At 31.7% G+C, this 21908-nt stretch overlaps 1 protein-coding gene and 1 long non-coding RNA gene across 3 annotated transcripts; both read right to left on the minus strand.

Annotated features, from left to right (window-relative positions):
* Positions 1–401: 401 nt before the first annotated feature.
* LOC123689364 lies at positions 402–2927 on the minus strand. Its single transcript, XR_006750355.1, has 2 exons — positions 2569–2927; positions 402–2264 (listed from the first exon to the last, which is right to left on the minus strand). It is a non-coding gene; the product is annotated as an uncharacterized LOC123689364 (long non-coding RNA).
* Positions 2928–15665: 12738 nt separating this feature from the next.
* Positions 15666–21540, minus strand: LOC110994575 (alanine--glyoxylate aminotransferase 2-like). 2 transcript variants are annotated; one of them, XM_022261284.2, is made up of 10 exons: positions 21449–21540; positions 21187–21251; positions 20900–21018; positions 19816–20050; positions 19374–19467; positions 18833–19047; positions 17956–18175; positions 17168–17412; positions 16669–16846; positions 15666–15887 (listed from the first exon to the last, which is right to left on the minus strand). In XM_022261284.2, the coding sequence occupies exons 2-10, from the start codon at positions 21246–21248 to the stop codon at positions 15801–15803; spliced, it is 1455 nt and encodes a 484-aa protein (XP_022116976.2). In that variant the 5' UTR covers positions 21249–21251; positions 21449–21540; the 3' UTR covers positions 15666–15800. The 2 variants fall into 2 exon arrangements, with proteins under 2 accessions (XP_022116976.2, XP_045484857.1); XM_045628901.1 differs by lacking the exons at positions 20900–21018; positions 21449–21540 and having other exon boundaries at positions 15667–15887.
* Between the last annotated feature and the right edge of the window lie 368 nt (positions 21541–21908).

Genomic DNA, 21908 nt, shown 5'->3' on the forward strand with positions numbered 1-21908 from the left:
ATTTTTGCCCTTTTGAAAACAAGAAAATAAAACCGATCAAGCCCATCTTAAAATATTGTTATATACGCAGAGTACAAATTCAAATTTACGTGAATTTTATTTTGATTGAAATTAAATTGAAAATTATTGAAATCTCTTTTTGTAGAATAAAAATTCTATTCATACACTAGCTAAGAACTAAGTTATCTCTGATATTTATACGAATGAAAGTATGAAAATTTTACCGAAAAATTTTCGTTTAATATATCTCGGGGTTAGAGTTCTCGCGAGATGACGACCTCATTTGTTAGTGGACGTTAGGCGCCCAGGAGTTGGACCCGATCCAACCACTTCCGACCAGATTAACTTTTTATTCAATCCGAACGCCACTTAGGGATACGAGAAATTTAATTAAAACAACATTTTCTTTACATCATTTATTACCACACGAACGCTTTCATACATCTCTAATAAATACTTATCTGTTAATTTTATCCAAAGCTTTAGTTTTAACTTACACAAACACTTAAAATAATATTTACATTTTACACTAATCGGTTACAATTTTGAGACCTTAATGACGGCGTAACAACACAGTTAAAACGAAAACTTAATATAAAACTAACAAACACAGCCATATGAGTAACAGTTAAAAAATTTAATGACAAACGACAAATCAACACTTATTAATTAATTAACGGTAACAATTTTAACAAACGATTCAAATTATTGGTAACAATTAACGATATAACAATAGAGCGTAATTACCATTTTCGTCCCTAAAGTAGGTATTGATGAAGTTTGCAAAGTAAATGCTAAAACATTATGTTTAAATACTCTGAATGTGTAAAGTGCTGCGCTCATATGAAACAATTTAATTAAGGTCACATTATCTCGATAATTTTATCGAAATATTGTTATAACCGAATATATTGAAATTTAATAATACTATGGAATATAGTGGGCGAAAATAGTCATTAAGCATTCATAAATAACATTATTATCGTGAATATAATATTTTAAATTCATATTCTTACTTTTGTAACATTACGCTACACTTAGTTGATTTATGAATGCGTTGAACAAATAATTTTGTTCTATATTATAAACACGATAAAACATTCTTCGGCGGTTAATTAACCACAAAAGAAGGAAACAATTACAGGCACTTCCGAAGGCACTTGGTGAAGAATATCTTTTTAGTATTTTTAACCCAATATTACATAAATAGTATATTGAAATGATATTTAAAGTTTAATGAACGAAGTTTATATCAAAACAAAAAATCAACGGTAAAAACAGTTAAATCAACATCAAAATTACAAAAGAAAACAAAAATTCAACGTTCCACAGATTAACGATTTAAATGAATACCGTGTTAAACAACAACGTGTAGAAACAACAACGTAATTTGAAAATGATAGAACAAAACGAAAATTCAACAAATTAACGGAAACGGAAATGGCTAACAACGAAATAAAAAACAAAAGTTACCAAACGATAACCAGACCAGCTGGTTTTCACAACAATTTGACAAAACTTTGCTCATCAATATTATGTTTAATTTAAAACATTTCAAACTTCACGAATTTTGTAACTTTAGAAGCAGTTATTACTGCATTGTTTTTGGTCATTCTCCTATTGGTTTTGAAACGTAAACTTAACGTAACAACGAAAAACTCAACTTTAACTCAAATTATCTCATAACTCAAACTTAACCCAAGTTAACAATTTTTTTAATCATCATAATTTTACTGTTTATTTTTAACCAGAAACAATTATCAACGTTTAATGAACACATTCCAACAAACACATTTGATAGTAACATAACAAACAATGATGAAGAAAGATTAAACTTATTCAAACAATATTTTCTTTTTTTAACTCAACATGTTTTACGATTTTAACTTAAACTTAACAAAAACTAACCAAATGAGATAATTAACAATTAACGGTGTTTAACAGAAACAGTAACAAGGGAACTGAGAACGAGCTTAACAGGTTAAATAAAACTTAACTTGGTTGAAACTTGAAATACAAACAAGACCGTGCATTAAGGCGAAATAGAGAATTGTTAATCAAAAAATCATATATTTAATGCAATTTCACACGTTGAATTAATCCTAGACACACGACAAAGCCTATGCTAATTTTAGGTAAATCTATAGCTCCGGTGATTCATAACGTTTGGCTAACATTTTAGCCACAACACGTACCTTTCGGTCGATATATGCCACTGGACCACTGCATTTTAGGCATTACAGCTTAGCTTTAGTTAGCCATATCTGAAACAATCCAAAATATTTCATTAGTATTGTAATAATGAAACGATATTTGATAACGATATGACGGTCATTACTAAATATAATACGTTTATGTAACTATTATGTTGATAAGTTAATAGTAAAGCTAAGTATAATGAACACATAAAGTATGAATAAATTATAATAAAATAGCAGTTTAAGTAACGGTTGAATAAAACACGACTTCAGAAATATTAAAACTTGCATCATTCTTATTAGCTGTCTACAAAGAAGAGCCTTTGTAGCGAAAACAAGAAGAAAGTGAGAAGTGATAAACTTTACTTACCAATAAATATTCCCGAAAGTGTTCCCGAAACAATCTCCAAATAGACTTACGAAGATGTTTTCTACGAAACGAAATTGCTTTTACTGTTACTAAAACATTGATTAACTTCGCGTCTGCTTCCAACTTTTAATTGACAAACTAGTAATGTGAAGTTTGAACGTGATGGTAATATTGAACGCGCACTCTCTCCGGGGACCCAGTGGGCCCCCGGTACTGTTCACTGCGATGGAAATTTTGGAAGTGACGATAGATTCGACGTTACACCCTTTTATACGAGTCCCGAATTCCCTAACTGCGTCGCCGTGGGAGCGTAAGCGCACGTGAGGTCCTTGCGTAAACGCATACAATGGCCCCCTTTTTCTTTGTTGCATTGATTTCGACCCCTTGAACGTCTTGCTTATCATCTGTATTTACCTGTACTTGCGATGGGGTGAGCACTCCCCGGTGGGAACATAACATAACCGAAATCAAAATTATTGTCCGCGTTAATCACTCTATGCGCAAGGGACGGCAATCTAACGGAATTTTCTCACGATATTCGTCGTTCAGCTTTTGTTATGCAAATTATTAGAATACATATTAAATCTTGCTTTGACCGTTATTGCACAATATATTTCACAACTGCAAATATATAAACACAGGAAAGTCAACACGGAGAAATAAAATGGAACTTTCTCGAATTACTTAAATTTCGTTCACTGTATTCTTATTTTCATTTTACGTTGGCGTGCCTCCATGCTTGAATATAAACAAGCTTCAATTCAATTTTCCTAGTATATAAAGGTTTAAGAACTACAAAATTTCAAGGGTCTTACCTTAGAAACATAACACTGCATGTGCCTGACTCCTGACTCATGAACTCATTAATTTGCGAACGCTTTACGAGACCGATTGACTTGCCCCAAGTGTTTTGCGCCAACAAAAGATCTTTTCAGCGATAACGGGGAACGTGCTCTGTTTAAAATAATGAGGTCTTAATTTATTGAGGTAAAACCAGTAGGTCTATCTGACCCTTCACTTACTTAGTGTTAAGTTTAGGTACTGAAAAACAATACACCTACTTGGTAATGTAATACGATTTTGAATTTACATTTATGTGTTTGTATTCAAACATAAAATGGGGTTGGAATGAAGTTCTTGTAAGAAAATGTAATATGATATAATTAATTATAATGCCAAGCTGTTTTATATAGAAATTCGTAATTTAAAAAATTGCTTCAGATACTTCTGACTTTGAATGACTAAATGAGTTATTATGAATTCGGTCGCTTAATATATTTTTTGAAGGAAGAAAGGGATTCATATCCTAGAGTTCAGATTTATGAAAAAAATGCATGTAGAGAAAATGTTTTATGTTTTTAATGACTGAAATTGAACATAGACACATACAAAGACATTATTGTTAAATTGCGTAATAGCAGGAAGTTAGTAACTGATCCTGATAATAGTGTATAATACATAATGGGCTTTTTTATGATTTCCAAAATTTATTTTCGCCTGAAATAAAATAACGTTACAGCTCTTCCAATCCGTTCTATTTGCAGAAGATTTGCATAATTTCCAAACGATTGCTAGAATATGTACAATTTTTCAGTCACTTAAAATTTCGAGTATAAAATTAAACGCTAATTCCTATAATTACCCGTTGCATAATAAACGCACCGTTATCCCAAATGCGTGTTTATAATTCGGCCACAACGACTATAGTACCAGGTGCAAAATGCATCCAGCCTATTTAAACATCATTTACCTTATTCGCTGGAATGGAATTTATTTCATTTAATTAATATTAAACAGTTAAATTACCATTTGAAGTTGCAGTTAATTTATATGAAATAATTTTGTTGAAATGTTTCGTATATTTCCATAACTTTCGCATATTTAACGCATTTAGATATACATATTTAATTCGTTTAAAATTCAATGGCTTCATAATTTTATAAGCTATTATCTTTAATAGCTTACCATCATGCTGAATTCATCGGTTTGAACTTGGTCAAATATCTTAGTAATATTAGATTTTTGTTATAAGCCGAAGTTTATATCTGTCAAAAGTTCATTGGATCTTGTGAGATATAACTTCTTTCTTCTTTTCTTCTTTCATGTTTACGTTAAATACACGCGTAGTGTCCGAAAATCACACTCATGCAAAAATAATTATGTATTTATACTGTGATCATACAAATGAGTCAGTTTTTCTATGATACTATGAACGATAATTCAATGGTTTAATATTTTAATTAATGATTTAGTTTTGTGAATAAACTAATTTATCATACGATTCAATGTAGTGTATAGAACACAACCTTTCCTGAGAACACAAAACCAATCAAAATCAGTTGAGTGGTTTATATATGAATCACGACAATAATATTAAATATATCAATTTATTAATCGATAATTTATTAATCGTTCCGGTTCATAGTAAATGTTTTTATAGGTTTATTTGTCTTAACAAATGATCACCTAAACAGACACAGAAATGTGTAAACACTATTGGATGAACTAGACTTTGAACAATAGCAGATATCCGATGGATAGCCGAAAGGTTCCTACGAATGATTCGTGTATCAGGGTTAGGTTTCAAGTATATTCCAACACAGAAATTAATCTCAGCCTTATCTGAACGGTTATATATCTAGCCCTCGAAGACCTTAGATGTTAAAAAAAGCTTTATTCATTAATTGATGTTATTTATGTTTTCCAAGATTATTATTAATGCTTTATTTTTATTTGAAACCCTCTTACAATGCTATTCAAACATCTTTTTACATTTATTTGAAACATAACTATTTAGTAATTTTAATCCAATTTCATCTACCTAAATGTAAATCTCTTTCCGTCTTGGACAAAGAGATTTAGATGTTTTTTGACCATACGGCATTTTGTGGTTGATATACGTCACAATTATATTAAATATTGTTTTATAAATAATATTGCCTTATTTTTTTACTCTTAGCCACAGCTCTGGGCAATTTGATGCATTTTCTATATTATCGTTAAGGTAATATTTAATAATAATAGGCCTTCAATAAACAAAATTTTAATTTACAAATATTACAAATAAATTGACCTCATACTTGAATTATTAGTTCATTATGTAAATAAATTTTCCTAATATGTTATGGATCAAACAAGTAATATGGCGTGATATTACGTGGGAAATTGGTTCCTTTGTTTCGTTTACCAACCCAGATCGAACAGTATCTAACCTAGATTCTCGTTACCTATCGCAGACTGATCACCCAAATCTTTTCTATTTGCTTCAATGGAGAATTATTTTCAACGAGCTCGTTTGTTCGCCAATTTCTTCCGAGAAAAATTACCATACTAGTATCTTCACAAACAACAATTTTAAAAATATGCTTATTTTTCAATTTTTGCATGCTTATGAAATACATGTGAAAAATTTAACAATAAAGAATGTTTCTATCTGTTCTATATTTCATAACCTCGTATGCACTAAACCTAGTAAGTTATAAAGGAAAATATTGTTGAACCTTTTGAACTATGTACATGATTATCTGTTCGTATATGATCCTTCAGACAAGAAGTATCTAATAGTATGATTGCTTCGGTCCGAACAGCAATGCAGAAATTATTCGCCTGCGATCTCTGTTGAATAACCGTAAAGACTTTGGGCCTTTGAATTTCATCCACTGGGGAATGCATATGTGTGCAATGTAGGACAATGAGCACTACATATCTCAATTTGTGCTGAACATTGCATGAGAATTTGCGGATAGTCTACTTTGAACTAGCTTTCAAAAAATACTTTGAAAACCGATTTCGAAATAAAACACTTGTGGTTGAAACAAATATTTGTTTCTATTGGTATTATGTATGAGTTATATATTTATAATGTACATAATAGGTACGTATCTTCGGGTTCAATGCTGAGGATGCAGTTGCAGCCGCTGTCTCAAGGTGGTTCTGGTATATTTGTGTAATTATGTAATTTTGAACTGTTTCTTGCTAGTAGATTTTATAATTTGTGTTCATCGTCATTTCCATTGAAACAGTGCAGACATTCTATAACCTTTATGTTTAAAAATATAGTTTCAATTTATATTTGATTTGGAAAAAAATGTGTGCATGTATAGTACACACGTAAGAAGTGAAACTTCTTCATGACCTTATTTTTCCAAAAATGGTCTACTATAGAAATTGGTAAAATGAAGTTAAATTAGATAAAGTTTAACAAAAGGTTTTTTTATCATAGAGATGAATACAAATAATACAATAATTTCATTTAACCTTATTACTATTAAGATTATCACAGAATTTCATAAATTGTAATAGAATTATTGTTGTTATTATGTATTTTTGTTATTAATGGCTTCGAATCTCTTCGAATCAACCATGGTAGGAACAAGAAAAAAATTGGCGCGTAACGGAAAAATGTGATGGTAAATTTATTTCCAACGCCAATAAACAAGTTTCACTTCAAAAAATAGGCTTTTGTAATGTTACCATAATTTTCATTTCATTTAACTATAGTCATTAAAACCATTAAAGTCTTCGTAAATCATAAATAAACATTTATTTAACATTAATATTGTAAAACACGAAAATATCTTAACACAGGCTGCTATCAAGGCTAAAATAGCGATCGGAAGTCCCTCAGATTATATACCAGCTACAATACTGGAACTGTGTAAAATAGCCCCCAACAAAACACAGTTCAATTCTGTATTTCTATTGTTAACATAGCTTTGCTTCCATTTTATCTCTAGATGTAAATCCGTTGAAACACCAAAATTATCTCGGGATTCCAACAACAAATGTACCTTAAGTTCATTATTAAATTCCTCTAGGGTTTGAATTTACTTGATAAAACATACCGCAATGTACAAGCTTTGTATAGAAATAATTTTATTCAGCCGACAAAGTTAAATTCATAGATTTATGCCTGTCATTTGTTAGAATTGTAAGGGTACGAAAATAAGGATAAAGATTAATCACAAGTCGAATTTGCGTTGTTTAAACCGCCTTAAACAAATACAGTCAGCGGATTTTGTGAAAACTACCGAAATTGTTCATTGTTAACATGAACATTGGATTCTACTTTAAAGTTTGACAGCTTGACAATACTCAGACTTAAATTTAATTAAAGTTTTACAATAATTTATATACGTCTTTGTAGACATTAACTTGCATTATTTACATAATGCGACGATTTATAGGTTAGGTATATGTTGTGTGTACGTGGCAGCCGACTAGCTTAATTAACAGCCTAGACGTTTAACTAGCGGCCTGAATGTTGTTCAGCCAGTTAATCAAACAGCTAGATAAAAGACTTGGGTCGATAACGTTTAATTACTTGCCTAGCCTGTTGATTGTTAATTAAAATTTAATATCACTTTTTGCTACTCTCAAACTCGAAACGAAACTTTTTAAACTGTCAATATGGCGTCGGCAAACCACAACTTTGATGGTGTTTTCAAAGCTTCATGAATTGTGGCCTAAGCGTTAGTCGACCAGTTTATTGAGTTTTGTAACAAACGCAATAGCTGAATATCTTTCAGGCCGCTAGCTAAACGTCGCCATTTAGTTAAAAGGCTAGGCTGTTAATTTAACGACTAATTAAGCTAGTGGCTGCGACATATAGCCCAAAGCTAATATACTAAAGTAGTACATTTACTGCGTGCTGCTTGTATAAGCTAAAGACAATAATACTGAGTATATATTATAAAACTTAAATATACAATTCCATAAGCTTATTTTTCTTTAACATATTATTACTTTGTAATTTTGTGTTTGATTAGTAGATAAAAATATAACATTGGATACAAATCGAGAAAATATATTGCCTTTGTTAATGCCATACTAATGGTGAAAGCTTAAACATACATTTTAATATAGATTATAATGTGATATTGTATTAACAAGAGAATTTAAGCTGTCTTCGAAGATAAACACCGATGTGGAAGCGATGGTAGCTAACAATGAGGAAATAACGATTTTGCTTTAAGCGCGTCTTCTATTAATTAAAGCGATTGAATATTGAAAACACATTATGTTTCTAACATAATGGCTTTTGGAACAGGAAATTTTAGGTTTATACATTTATCTTATAATCAAAAATACAAGTGTAATTTGAAAGACAATTTTCCAGTGACCAAAAACATTATGCAAAAACAAACATAATGTTAATAAATTCATCTTCGGCTTACTATCCGGATATTGCATTGTATTCATAACAGCAAAACTTTAACAGCTTATGTTTGCCGATTAATATTCCGTAGGCAATGTTAGCACACGTGCGCGGACGGCGGAAACATACAACCAACAGTACAATCGCGCACTCAATGAGTTTCGTTAAGATTTCAGAGAGTAAGACGGAGCCGCTTCTCAATTATTCAAGCTCTCCCTACTGGTCCGCGTTTCAAAGGGCACAATAGGGGATTCAGGTCGCGGCAACAACGAAAAGATTGAGGGACGTGCATAATATATGGAGGCTCTACGGTACACGTGAGCACGATATTACGTCGTCATATTGCTTCGCTTTAATGGATACTTTAAATTAAAATATCAATATCAAGAATGTAGGTATACAGGCTAGACTCTTTTGAAATATACTGCGTATTTTGTATGGATACCATTCGAACAGTTTATGTTTAAACTGGAACCCACCTGAATGACCAACTCTATGTCCATGCAGTTATCGATAGAAGTTATAGACATCTATCTAGTTTTTCAACGTCAAAAGTGAAATATTAAATTTAATTTGTTTAAAATCTACCTGGAAATGTTACACTCTCGGCAATTTATATTTCAGGAGCAAATGAATTCAGATTCTTCAAATATCTCGAATGAAATCTGAAAAGCACTTACGATGTATTATTTCATACGAAATCATATCCATTCATAAAACTAGAAATTCTTTTCATTTCCCCGTGAAAAGCTAATGTTAAATGGGATTTTTGTTCATGTTTCACTTCGTTTTCATAAATTACGGTTTATTTCTGTGTAATATGAATGGATTGCGTTCGGTGTTGCGTTAAAACAAATGACCTCTCTACATTTTTAAATACCACCGAGCCTTTCTGCCACGCAACCGCTATTAAAATAAGTTACTGAGTATAAACATTTCCATCAAAAGAATTTTTCATCACAAAATCAAGGTTATTAAGAAAAATTTATTTATTTATTTATTTTATTCACACTTCGTTGCTATAAAGAAACACAAATAACACAATCTAAGCGGCCTTATCGCTAACAAGCGATCTCTTTCAGGCAACCCTAGTAAGAAAAGAAAACAATAAATAAAAAAATGATGAGTGCAAGAAGTGCAAGAAGTGCATAACCAGAAGTTATATAAAAAACAAAATATATTTATATTAATCTATAGAACCTTAATCTGGAAAAAAAAACAATATTAATAACTAACTAAAACTAAAAAGCTAATCTTACAGATTCAAGAATAGCAAATATTATTAGCTAGAACTAACTTATGCAAGATCTAAGTTCGTTTCATTTATTCTGAGCGTCTATCAGACTTATAGGCAGGTAATTGAAAATGAATTTTAATAATCCTTCACAATTACGCTATCTATATTGAATATGTGAAACTGTTGTTTATTATTTTTATTACTTGGGTAGCGTTGCACTATATAGTGATGTTTCATGATATTTACTGTTATAGTGAATTGAAATATGTAATATGAGTCGTTAGTAGTTTGAGTACAATCATTTAATTTGTGCACTAAATTATATTTTAATACCGTTTTCAAAGTCAAAATTCATTTATTCATATAGGTAACATAATGTACGTCAAAAAAATTTAATGAATCTAATTTTACATTTACTGCCAGTTCTCAAATCAAGGTCGTAGAACGGAACAGAAGAACTGGCAATAAATTCTCTATGTTGTATTATTGTATATGTCTCAATGTTTGAGAAGTGATATTAAGTGACGATAAGAACCATTCAAGGCAATGACAAGGAACTTAACCAAGAATAATGTGGAGTTGCCATTACGTTTTTACCCCACAAGAGATTCGGTGGGAAACTGTTTATGTAAATCCAGACGAAAATCTTGTTCCCGCTCACATCTGTTATAGACACTGCGGAATGTGAGGGTCCTTTACAAACCTTCTTTGAGGACACGATTGAACGTAGGTTTTTTATAGCCCGGATACAATCTTGTTCAGGTGTGCTTGCGTAAATCCAGCGAATACGGGGTCATACGTTTTCCGATTTTATTGCATATTGAAATATATTATTTTCTGATATATTTCCATTAGGGGGTTACGCCTACAGTCTCTCCGTGTGTTTGCAAATCTACCAATTTATGTAAGGAAAAGATAGGAAAATTACAGTACTAGAAAACTGGCAAATTTTATTACTATATTTATAAGAAATGGCTAGAATTTGTTATCCAGCCTCGGAAAAATTACAGCCTTTCAAACTTTTTAAAGACGTCATTAATTAACGCTAAGTTGTCATTAACTCTTTAATAACGCTTCAAGCCGTCTGTCTTTAGGTCGTTGTCGTAATTATGACGACCTCTTGTGTTTTAAATATCCTTAAAATGTGTAATTATATAGATATATTATATTATATGCATCATCATCGATCTTTCACATAAATATATCTATATAAATAGAAAACTTTTCTTTAATGCTATTTAAAGAGATGTTAAAAGATATCATATATGTAATTTAGTAATTATATTAATTTTACTATTGTATGGAATTAACATACTTTTTTAATTATTTTTAATCCATTTTAATATAAGCTGTATAAGCATTATTAAAGGTACATTAAGGGAAGTTGATAATATTTGTTATGTCCTCTAATAATGAAAATAAATAACGTTCTTGATAAGGAATTTAATTTCAAATATAACGCCAACAAAAGTACCACGCGGCAAAAGATTATAAAAGCTATAATTTCAATTCTTATCTCATTTTCGCAAACAGCAATTAAAGCGAGAATGCTTGGCGACAAAGCTTTTTCATAAGGCGGTCGTCCGTTTGTATATTTTATTATGAATGTGGACTTTTACAACGGTACCGCGAGGATGTACCTACCGTGGGAAATGGCAGGGCGTAAGGTGAGCTTGCAATTTGCTTTTATTAAGCATCTGCCGGCGCCAGACAGCGGAATTGCTTGATTCCAGTGCGGTAATGCCTTTCGTAGAAAGTTTCGTCGTTAAAAAAGAGAATACATTAATAATTGTGAACCTAATTACTTTATAACGTGAATAACTAATGTAAGAAAGAATCTGGTATGTTAAAATTAATCGTTTTACTTGTCTTTCGCTAATAATGTTTAATGGTAAAACAGATTTTGTATTAGTTGCGCTTATTATAATTAGTCAAATCATTATCAATTATTATCTGAAGGAGTAAGAAAGAAAGAAGAAAACACTTACTTTATTTTACATATTTATTAAGGAAACAAAACAGATACATCTCTATACAATAAAAAAATACATTGGATATATTCACAAATTATAAATCAGGATAACGACGATAACGATTAATAGTTGTTTTAACTTATTCTTAAATGAAGCAGTAAAGGGTCGATATTAGTGGCTAAATCCAAAGTAGAACACATCCAGTGAAAGGCTGGCGGAACCCAATGTTGGTTCTGGGAGTCGGAAGGTTAAAGGCACTGTGCGAGCGTAGAGATCACATGTTATGCACATAACAACAATAACATGATATTTAGGTAAAATAAATTGCACTAGGATTCCCTGTGTTCTGGGCAGCCAGTCTCTTCCTATTTACATGTTAACTCTAGTTTATGTTTTCGACATAACACAAATTTATAATTTTTTACATTTGAACATTTTTGTAAATTAAACACATTTTATTTATCAACAAAAACGTATTTTTAATGAGATTTATATATGTATATTTACTGAAACCGAAATAAGTTTTGGCAAGAATTACAATTTCAGTTTTACAAAAAACCTGCGAAAACAAATAGGTATAACATTAATATCTTCTTTGCTGAATATTTAGTATAATTTATTATAATAGCCTCTAAAAATTCCCGAGATAAGATTTCCATAAAAATACAGGAATAATGAGATTGGAATTGAATTGAAAGTCATCCTTTTTTTACTTCAAATCTACGATCTGATCCTTTGCTATAAGAAATGTTTTAGAAGAAATTGAATTTTATCTTTTGACTAGATTAACAATACTGAGGTTGGTCTAAGAAAATGTAATGATACTTTGATTGATATCTTTAGTAAAATCGTCCTTAGATTTAAATATGCATTTAGATTCCAACACAATTTTACAAAAATAATTTTAAATTGGGTTCTATTAAATATCAGCGGAATTAGAAATATTATCTTGAATTTGTGATTTATACTAGTCAAGCAATAAGCAAAAGTAAAAGATAGGTTCAAAGATTTAATATCAAAACCTAGCAATACAATTTATTAAGCTAATATTGAATTGGCATCGTTAGTCTAAAGGACGGATGGACGGACTAATACTCAGTGGCTGATTATTCGTTTTATGTGCTGTAATAACATGTTCTTGTACGACGAATAAATACATTGAAAACGTCTTATCAGCTGCACAGTCGAATCTTAACGCTAAATATGACTCCCATATACACAATTACACGATTGTGAACCTTAAGTCAATAATTAATATGGACTAATCACTGTATTATAAAAATTTAATTAATCAAATTATTAGGTGTGTTGTGGTATAAGATCGATTTCCTCAGGATCGCGACCGCACGAGCCACTAGATGTCAAACATACGATGCGGGCGGTGCGGGTGGCACGCGTCGACACTTCCCATTAATAGATGACCCCTATCAAGTGTGAATTGAATGCGAATAGATGTGAATTATTATGATTCCCACGAATTTGTTTATATACATAAATGCCACACTGTTTAATGTAGCATTGACGCCGCATTATACAATTACTATTTGCAAAAAAATATATACATGTTTAATATACTCGATAGCGGTTCCTCGCCTGTATGTATTTAAAAATACTGGAGAGTGTTCAGAGAAGTTGTTCGGTCTAGTAACTCGTATCACCGACGTTCGTCATTCCACATTTGGCCGTTTCAAAGGGGATTTTGCCGGCCACTGCTATGTGGAACCAGCTGTCTAATGAAGTATTTCTGTACGAATTCGACATAGCGTCCGTCAAGAATGGAGAGTACCAATTCTTCAATGGCCGGCAACGCGCTTGCGATTCTTCTGGAAATGGAGTGTCCATGGGCGGCGGTATCACTTAACTTATCTGATGAGCCTGCCCGTATCCTATTACATAAAACAATCTTATAGGACTTTGCAAGTGAGAAGTGATGCGAAAACAAATTCATTATTGAATACATGACAACTGATGTACGTTAATACAATATTTTGTATTATTTTTTACCGATACTATACATCCGCATAAGAATTATTAAGCTGAAGCAAAAAACCCATACAAACGTTTTTGCCATAACCATTCTTAAGACGTTTAATCGTTACGTCATATTGTCCTGACATAGAATACTCTCATTGTCTACAGGAGTTACAAAAGCCTTTTACAAAACCCTGCTAACGATATGTCGACCCTACGAGCTTTAAAATAAGATAGATAATTCGATGCATGAACTGAAGATTAGGATTCTATAAAGGGAAGATGTTCAAGATTGATGTAACGGCTATCAGGCAAATTTGCGCACGTGCTAATGCCGGCTGCGCACTTTTTGCTTCTTACCAACACAATACTCTGAATGACACTGTTATAATACTATTAGGTGGACTTTGAACGTATACTTACCGAATCTTAGATATGAAAGTTATGTATATAGAAAACGTGGGTTCATCAGTTTGCCCTTTATGCACGTGATATTGTTGCAAATTCATATCATTTGAGTGCAGTATAAATAATTTAAACGGATTTCCACTTTAATGGCAAATAAAATGTATTTATTTATTTATTAACACTTTGTTACATTTTAATATAAAAACTGAACATAGTTATATGAAGAAAAAGAGCAACTGGCGGCCTTATCGCTTTCGACCGATCTGCCACTGTGTGTGAAGTAATTTTTTTTATTAAATTACATAAAGTAGGCAAGAAGGGCAAAAATACATATTACATAGTTATTAAGAAGAAACTAAACAGGAACAAAAAAAAAGAATAAACTAAACTGTACTGGATAAAAGTATAAACTATACTGGATCCATGAAAAACAAAAAAGTATAAAGTGCATTCGGATCACGAAACTCTAAATCAAGATCAGTCTCACGTCAGATAGTAGTTAGTACGAATGTTAGTGATACGATGTGGACAGGTAATGTTTGTACAGAATAAATTTAAAGGAAGATAGAGAAGGAGCTAAGCGAATAGGGACGGGAAGTGAATTCCATAGCCTAACTGCAGAGACCTTAAAGGAATCGATAAGAAAGGAGTTTTGAGAGTGAGTATTTATTATGACGATTGAAGACAAGCATATCATAGAGATAAGCATAGCTACTTTGTTCTCACGAGTATGTAAGTGCCTCCTATTTCACCATGTCTCTTGCTGATAGAGCCCAATTCTTTGTTTTTAATTTATTTTATTATTCTTTATTACTCAATATGTCATATGGAACATGGTGTAATTTCCAGTTCTTCAATTCCGCTCTACACAGTAGAGAACTGGCAGTAAATTTATTATTAGAAGCATTTATGTATATTTCTTTTTTGACGTTCATAAGTGTACATTATGTTACCTAAATAAATAAATGATTTTTGAATATTTTTTTTCCTTAATGAATGTGGTCTCCACTAAAATATCGAAAGATGTGTCTAGATTGAAGAGGGATAACAAGTCCAAGTATTATCCAATAGATTGAGTGTTTTTTTTATAATTTCCAAAAGGGCCATCTAGATAACAAAGTTGTTCTCTTTTTTCAATTCGTTTTATTTGCTAATATGCATAAAACAACACACAACACCCGCTTACCAGTGACCTGCTAGATGATTTTCATATTAGCAAGATCAATTATTCCTTTAAGTCGTCATTATGTGTTAACAGCTGTGACTCAAGTTCTATTGAACAAAACATTAAAATTATACATAGTTTTGTCAATACTTGATCGTTATTAGCGTTAAATAAAACTTTTTTTCATTTGTACAGTTTATTCAATAACTTTTTTATATTTTAATTATATCTAAAGTTAAAATTAATAGGCAAAACATGTTACTTTTAAGTACATGGCGTATCTTATATATATTTACAACTTATAACAATGAGATTTCAAATTTACATAGCTTTCACACTTTGCTTAAAACTACTCTTCATTGACGTATCACTGGACCCCACCTGATCACTGATGGGTGTGACTAAGACCTGCAAATCAATTAATTATTAACTTTCGTTTTTCACTACCGATTCAAAGATAATTTATATCTCAAAGCATTACAGTTTGTGAGAAATATCGGAGTATTTTAGTTGCATCATGTTAATAAATTTTAAAGTAGGCTATTTTTAAATAAAAATATTAGTTGATAACAATATGTACAATATGTCGCATCGATTTTACAACAGGCAATGTGACTAATGAATATTAATTATTTTTTATAACTCCTTCACAGCTTTAAATGAATGCTTGAAGTGCTCTTGCCACCTGAAACCATGCTAATTATTCGCTAGCACTGTCTTACAGAGATAGGTGCCACAGATAGATACCTATTTATTTTAGCAAACATTAAAAGATAATCTAAGCATCGTTCAGCGTTCAGTTCAACGAACATAATCTTTTATAAACATATTATTTGCAAAAAAAGGAATATCAATCAAATACTCTCGTCTAATTTTTATGAAGAGCAAAATTTTACTAACAACTGTTTGTTCATTTATTTCATCAGGCGTCTAGTTTACCAAATTTATTGCTAACTTGCTAAATTTTAACTAAACCTTTAATATGTTTTTATGTATGTAAAATCTTGGTTAATATTTAAATTAAGATTATAGTTTAAGTCGTCTTAAGCTAGATGTATCTTTAACTCTTATATTCGGTGTGAAGGATGCTTACATCCATGACGGGACACACATAAAGGCATCAAATGATTACAAATGATATAACCTTATATACCTGTAAATAAATAATATTATTATTACAAAATGTTACCTCGAGTTTAATATTGGTGATAGGCGTTCTCCATTGGTCATCCAGTTCTGACAGCACCCTGTCGAGTGTGTCAACTAATCTGTCTGCATCTTGAGTAGAAAACACCATAGGCGGTTTGAACTTCAATACGTTTGCGTCAGGTCCATCTCTACTTATAAGTATCTTCTCTTCGCGCATTCTATAAAAAGTAAATCGTTTGAGTCGCAGCCTTCCAATAGGAATCTAATTTATGTGTGCATTATCGTTTTATTTATGAAACAAGTCGTCTATCAAAATAACTATTATTTAAAAAAAAGTATGTCATATCAACCACGTTAATATATTAATGATATGAATATAATTACATACCTAGATATAGACTACAACTTATAGTGTATTGAACTCAAACGGTCCAAAACATTGAACAATAATTTTAAGTAGAATTTAACTTGATATGAAATATAACTCTGTACTGCGTTCATCTTACATAACTTTCAAACTTCATAATATATAGATCTACCTATTAACAACATGCTTCGCTTCAGCCGTCGCCGGTGTTCTTGCATCTCTATCCGTGACAAGTTCTACTCCTACAAATAGTCCCCTTCCACGCACATCTCCGACTAAGAGATGCTTATGCTTTAGAGCTTCGCATCTGGCCAGAAGATGGTCTCCGACACGTCTTGCTCGTTCCATTAAGTTCTCTTCTTCTATCACATCTAATACCGCGTTTGCAATGGCACAGGAGACTGGATTACCGCCATACTAAAAGGAAAATGGTTTGACGAGTTATTTCATTGAATTTAGAAAAATCAATTCGTTTGATCATCGAAATAACGCTTTATATAAGGGTTCATCTGTAGAGTAGGCGTAAAAAATTTGCATTCACAAGTTTCTTAATATATTTAAACCATGTAATTGAAACCAAGATGAAAATTACTTTTTCTATAACCTAATAATTTCGTGTCATGAGATAGCCCTTTACGGTTCCTACGATCTGAATAAAGTCAGATAATCCAAGCAATATTGAAACACAACTAAAATTAATCTAAATTAGAGAAATATAATAAAATATTTACAATGTATTGACGTACAATAAACTTGAGGCTGCCTTTATTGGTAATTTTTTATCTTTATGTTTTTATATGATAACTTACGAAAGAGGTTATTATATTTAGTAACGATAATTAAAAACTATTTTTAAAAGAAAAGCTTGAAGTAATTTTTAAACCAGATTCAAATTCGGTATGTGATGGAAAGTTAATGTAGGAACTGCCACTAAAATCTATTAATAAATTGTAAATGTACCGTATTAAAATATTCGACACCGGTATCAGCGAAGCTTCTAGCGATCTCAGGTGTTGTGATAACAGCAGCGACCGGGTGGCCATTACCCATAGGTTTACCCATAGTCACAATATCAGGAATCACGTCTTGGGTCTCGAATGCCCACATGTGAGTTCCCACGCGGCCGAAACCGACCTGCACTTCATCAGCGATGCAAACACCACCTGCTTCTCGTACATATCTAGGGGTAAAATCAAAAGTTTGTTTATTCATATCTCTGTTTTACATTTAAGTTGTACTGTTAAAAAGAATTAAAAATCACGAAACTTTGCATGTAGTATGATCGTGTCAAGTAATTTTAAGTACCTATTAAATTTAGTATAACCTGAAGTTATATATAAACTAAGGCTTAAGCGGTAATTTCGATTTAATAATTATATATTTCCGTTTGGAATGGTCCTTATATCATATATCTTTAAACGAGCAATTCTTGTGTATATATATATATATATAATTGGAATCTAGGAATCGGCTCCTACGATTTTCATGAAATTTATTATACGAGGGGTTCGGGGGCGATAAATCGATCTAGCTAGGAATCATTTCTAGAAAACGACATTTTATTCGTGTTTTATCAACTTAAACATAGAATAGCTCGTTTAAAGATGTCGGTCAAATAAAAACTTAAATATGAATATAATTATCTTTATTCGATAATTATATTTTTTAATTTCATCATTAATTCGTACTTAAATATAATTTCCAAAAAACACAACTTATAAAAAAAAATCCCGTGCAAGGCTCGGTCATCCAGGTACTATGTATTAAAATAAGTAAAAAATACGGGCTATTCCACATTTACTCGAGTACTTCGACGATAAAGTATGTGTTTACTTACTCGAAGGCGCGTTTTAAATAGCCATCGGGAGGAAATATTTGTCCTCCACAGCTTTGCAGGCTCTCGGCAATAAAAGCGCAAACACCACCATTCTTATCAGTTGCGAGTTTGCAGATTTTTCCTACTTCATCCGCATACAATTTCCCTAACTCTTCTTCGGACTGAGAGTCGTTCGGATATGTGTATTTTCCTCTATATACGTCAGGGACTGGGGCCTGTGTTAAAGAAAATCGCATTACACTCTATATTTATTAACCGGTAAGAAATTGGGTGTTTATGCTGATAGTAATATTATGATTTAATCAAAGTATTAACGTCATAAAGGACCAAATGTTACTTCATAACTCATCATATATTAGCAAATAAGGGAAAAACATGAACCATAAACGTAGTCATAACTCGAGGCTTTTCTCATATCGCGTCCCCAATACATAACAATATACGTCATAAGTGCTGAACAAGAATTTGAGTATGCTATTTGATTAAACTAATAAAAAATGTACAAATTTAATTAAGTTAGACGGTTGCCATAGCAACTCACCACATGAACCCACTCTGGCTTCTCGGGCCCTCCTGGTAGGTTCAGTTTGTAAGGTGACACATCAATCATGGAAGTAAGATGCCCATGATACGCGCTGGAACAAAATGGCGCTAGTAGCACCCTACATAGGGACCTAACATCGATCACTCAACTCTTTCACAATTGGCTCGATAGAGAATGATAAAATTAAACAATTGCAACGTTGTTTTGATCATAAAAACATCGACCTTTATATCAACGACTACAGTACTATCATACATATTGCACACAAATTATGTACATATAGGTATGACGACATTAAATATTTAAACAACAATACTTTAAGACTCCTTTGGTGAAGTAAATATATAATTCATCACATTTTAAAATGCTAATAAATTCATTCATCCCATCCACACTTTAAATACAATTCATAAAAGCACTGTATAATAAAAATGCTTACTGGTCAAGTGTAATAACATCCTTCTTCTTAGTGTGAACTCTGGCCAGACGTAAGGCTAAATCATTAGCTTCAGATCCCGAGTTGACGAAGAAACAAACAGATAGTGAACCAGGCATTGTCTTTACAAGTCTCTCGGCTAAAATCACAATGTCATCGTGAAGATATCGATTGTTTGTGGAAATCAGTGACATTTGATTTCTTCCGGCTTCAACGACGTGAGGATGACAGTGTCCCACTGTAAGAAATGTTATGTTGGTTTACACCATTAAAATGAGAAGCTATTATTTAATAAAATTTTCTGGGAATATGAACTACTTTATTTATACAGTTATTGTTTACAGCTAGTATTTTCTGCACTATTCCAAATGTAAGCGATCCTTATTAGAATGCTCCTATTAAATAAGACGGTAAATATAAATATTTGTACTATTTTAATGATGCAGTTTTAAAGGATATTTTAATAAATTAATATATGCTGCTTCGAGTATCGTTCCTGGATACTGAAGTGTGTACTTGAAAATCATGAGTTCACTAATAAAATTAGAAGCTAATTATAGTATATCACCTCATGCATAATGCAATAAACATATTATGAATGATAAATACTTAGTACTATGTCAATTTGTAGAGCACGCGTTATATGTATGTTTTGCAAATTATTAACTACATTGTTTCTAGGCCTTTTATTTTGAGGTTATATTTAATTAAGATATTTTTTATCTTTATTATATATTTATCGATATTACCTATTTTTCTTAACTTTTTCGTATAAACTTTATTCTATATTGAATTAGAAAAAAGAAAGAAAAGTGTATAAGGAAATATCAGAATTGATATTAAAAAAACTTAACAATTTCAAATACTCCTGCTCAATTTAAAGCGTAGGATGTAAACATCATATCATCTTCCTTTCTGTGTTTTGTGGAGTATAAAGTTAGAATCTAATTTTCTAGTCAAAACATTAAATATTTCTTCAGATTTTTCCGAAAATCGAACCAATACGTACAACTGTACAATATAAACGTGAACATACGTTGTGCGGTAAGCAAATATCTTAGATACACGAGTACACTAATGCACTAACCGTGTGCGACATTATTGATGCAGTCGAGGTACCTCTCGCCCGTTTCATCATACATGAACTGGGCAATCCCTCTGACAATTTTCAACGGCGTCGAACGGAAAAACAACTGGCAGGCGCCGCTGTGGAGGAAATTTACTGTTTTAAACCCCGCCCAAAGTATGTACCATTCGAAAATCGAACCGTTCCAACTTTATCGAAAGAATGCAATAGTAATAAAATTATTACGTTAGCAAGTTCTTAAGTTTGTTTAAAAATTAAATATTAAAGATAATAAATAGTTTCCTTACCCAATATATTTTTCTCGAAGTTCAATTGTTTCAGACTTTGGTTTCGATTGCAAATAGGCCATTATCTGAAATATTAAATACACCTCACAGAACCAACTTCAGATACCAAATGAAGCCACCTACATAATTCATGTATATGCCGTCAATTAGCTATATGCACATTAACAAATCCTAATTACCCTCTTAAGGTAAAGAAGAGAAAACAATTTGAAATAATCTACTAATGTCAAGATAATGACGTATTGTCTATATTAATACTTACATTAATTGCTAGGAAACTAAAGTTATAATTAATCTGCCCGTTAAGTCACGTGCAAGATCCAGGAACGGAATGCTACGATACCTTATTTGTAAGATGATTATATAGTCATAGAGGCAGCATCGGCACGCCCCCGTTGCGTCCAATAGTGTTTGCGTCAACATAATCAGCGCTACCTCTTGATAAACTCATGAACACAAAAGTCACTCGCCACGCGGTTGTCGCTATCGTGCCATGGCGAGAACGCATGGTCATTAAGGGGCAGTTATCTTGTCAAATAAAAGGATTAGGTTATCTTATTTCTTTACGATTTATATTATCTTGAATAGTACTCATACATCCACACAAATAGTGTCGAAAGTGTGCCACATTTAATCTGAATTAATTTTAATTTATTGTATTATATAATACAGATATGGCGCTACAACCTTTTAGTTCTGGGCCTCAGATTTCTGTATCTGTT

Source organism: Pieris rapae, chromosome 7 (genome assembly GCF_905147795.1).
Source record: "Pieris rapae chromosome 7, ilPieRapa1.1, whole genome shotgun sequence".
In the NCBI taxonomy this organism is placed as follows: Eukaryota; Metazoa; Arthropoda; class Insecta; order Lepidoptera; family Pieridae; genus Pieris; species Pieris rapae.